We start from the raw sequence: 2881 nt of genomic DNA, 5'->3' as shown, positions 1-2881 counted from the left end.
TCAATTCACCCACTGGCTCCCCGGAAAAGGGGGAAAGCCTCTCTTACACACACCCCGAGACAAAGGGAGCCCGGAAGCGCGCGTAGAAAAGTGTGTGTCAGTGAATATGAGTGGTTGTGCCCGTCGACAGCTACCACTATTGCTGCGTCATTCGAGAGCCTGAACCCCTTCGGCGAAAACAGCCGGTACCACGTGAAGGTGGGGAAGACTTGAACTGCAGAGGCTATGGCCAAAAGGCCTTAGTTACGCATGACAGTCCCTTATCCGGCCAACATAACCTTGACATAATCTTGACATAACCGTCTTTGTACGTGTCTTATCTACTGGGCTTCGGTTGTGAATTTTCGATTCGAGCTCTATATCTCTCGATATTTACGAAAAACTGTTAGCGGCGGCCATCTTGTGTCGTCTTGCTCGTGAATTGACACCACTCTGGCCGAATATTGCAAATATCTCCGCAATAACTGCAAAACGGATATTTCTACAACCGAAGTCCAGTCGTTTAGTCTTTTCGGAATCTAAATTTTCCACTTGTGAACTGCATACTTCGATATTAGAGCGTCAGTTTTGGTTGATAGAAACCTCTAAAACTAATATACGTATATGGTTTTCTTGTATGTGTGGCTCGTCATAGTGTGCGGCGACCCGGGCCCTTAAGAAATAAGAGAACTAAAAGTTCGCGAGAAGGGTAGATTAGTAGAATAGCATGTGATACAGAGATAATATTGAGTACACAAATAATGTAAACGATTCTTGCCGACTAAAAAACCGCTCCCCTTCTCGCGACTTGGTGCTCTCCCCCCGCCACACCGCGCAATCGTTCATTATATTACTTCAGGGGGAGGGGGGTAGTTGCAACTGCGCGCCATTCATGGCACGATTTCCCTTTTCATCTTCGCGACAAGATGCGGTCCGCGAGGCGCTGCTGCGGCCTGCTGATAGAGCTATCTAAGATGGAGCAGAGGTGTTCCATTGGCTCTCCTCATCCTTCTTCTCGAGGAGGAGCGGTCGGGTATATCTGGCGACTGCCCTCCAATCATTCATAGACCGCAGCATCACCTCTACAATGTTGTCTGTGGTGAACGGGACATCTTGTCTGAGGACATCACGTGCGCCGACCCAGCGCTCACAGGCGAAGAGGGCGTATCCGGCGCTGTTCCTCTCATCGCGGCAGCCGTAGCCACATAACGGCGAGGTTGCCCTCCCAACCCTGAACTGGTAGAACTTGAAATAACTATGCCCGCTCAGGAATTGGATTACGAGGTAATTGACCTCGCTGTGAGATCGTCCGACCTAGGATGGAAGGTTAGGAATCAGCCTTGCCATCCAGCATCCTCGGGTCTCCTCCTGCCATCTCCGCTGCCAGTGGTGAAGAGTGGCCCCTTGCGCCACTCTCTTCGCCACGGCCTTATCTTGGCCGCTCGTCCTCGCCTCATAGACCTACTTTCGCTCCAGGGCGAGAAGGTCTATGGGCACCATTCCTTCTATCACAAACACAGCTCGCTCCACGACAGTCCTGTACGAACTTGTCACCCGGAGCGCGCATCTTCGCTGTCCTGCAGGCATCCTCCTGCGGTACTTTCAGAAGCGGAAGGCCTATACCCAAACCTCCGCCCTATAAAGCATCACTGTCTGGGCGGCGGTCATCAACAACTTCCGCTTCGCTGCCTTGGGGCCACCAGTATTCGCCATGAGACGGGAGAGGAACAACGCTACCGCCGCCGCCCTGTCAGCCGCCAGCCGTATATGTGAACAAAAGGTCCGCTTGGAGTCTAGTTGGACCCCTAGTTACCTAATGGCGGCCTCGAACAAGATGTTACGGGTCCACACCTGAGATGGTATCTCGGTGGGTATCCTTCGCCTGAACAAGACAACGAGCTCGGTCTTTTCGGTCGCAAGCATCTCTCGACCCGTCTCATGATCTGGTTCAAGCCAAATTAAGTATGCTTATATTTCATAAACCCCTTTATTCCCGCCTTTAATTAAAAGGCAAATGATTATGCTACCTTCGTACAGTTAAAATACTGCAAGCTATTTACTCATCATTGAGTAGGACTCACATTAAATTTTAAACTAAAGCACATGTTTTTGTTAACCAGGTGAATATAATTATTTTGCCGAATTACTTCATATTATTTATTTATCAATTATTGTTGAGATTAAGCTCGGAGGTGAAGGATCGCAGAAAAGAAAAGATCAAATACTACATTCTATACACAACGATTACCCACGTTACTAGATATTTGGGGAGCGCGCGCACGAGACGTCTTAACGCGGAGACGAACGAACTGAGAAGAAGGGGTCGTCTCGTCGGCAGACGGAGGACGGTCACTTGCTGACCGTCGTTCTCATGTAACGGTCAAAGGTGTCTAAAGCCACGTATCGCAACGTCACGGGGCCAGGCATTCAGGCTCCGTTTCCAACAGAAATTAATTTGTAATAATAGTTTAACCGCCAATGCTGCCATTAAATTAAGCACATTTAAATATCTAACTCAAATTCTCATTTAAATATTAAATCTAATTTTTATATTATTTTATTAATGGAATTTAAATTTTTAATAAATTTTAATAATTGAACTATAGCAATCCACTATTTAACTAAATCTTTGTAAACAAACAATACAAATTTATAAAATCTCAAAGTCACAACTTTAAATTTACAATAAATATTTATTTACAATAATAATCAAACAAAACAAAATTTAATATTTAATTTTATATAAACTACTTAATTAAAATTATTATAAAAATTATTTGGCGGCTGTCGTCGTGGCTCTCCACCTCTGAACCTCGAAGTGTGCACACGTATAGTAGGGAACCTGGAGTATTTAATATTACACTGAACCCTACACTATTGTAGGGCGGTTCCAACGCCCTTT

The 2881-nt window shown here is 46.0% G+C and overlaps 1 protein-coding gene across 1 annotated transcript; it reads right to left on the bottom strand.

Moving 5' to 3' along the window:
* Positions 1–948: 948 nt before the first annotated feature.
* LOC143259441 (uncharacterized) lies at positions 949–1566 on the bottom strand. Its single transcript, XM_076521700.1, has 2 exons — positions 1445–1566; positions 949–1276 (listed from the first exon to the last, which is right to left on the bottom strand). Exons 1-2 carry the CDS (start codon positions 1564–1566, stop codon positions 949–951), a joined length of 450 nt encoding a protein of 149 aa, XP_076377815.1.
* Between the last annotated feature and the right edge of the window lie 1315 nt (positions 1567–2881).

Source organism: Megalopta genalis, chromosome 5 (genome assembly GCF_051020955.1).
Source record: "Megalopta genalis isolate 19385.01 chromosome 5, iyMegGena1_principal, whole genome shotgun sequence".
NCBI classification, from domain to species: Eukaryota; Metazoa; Arthropoda; class Insecta; order Hymenoptera; family Halictidae; genus Megalopta; species Megalopta genalis.
The sequence above is the reverse complement of the archived record's forward strand: the minus strand, read 5'-3'. Positions and strand labels throughout refer to the sequence as shown.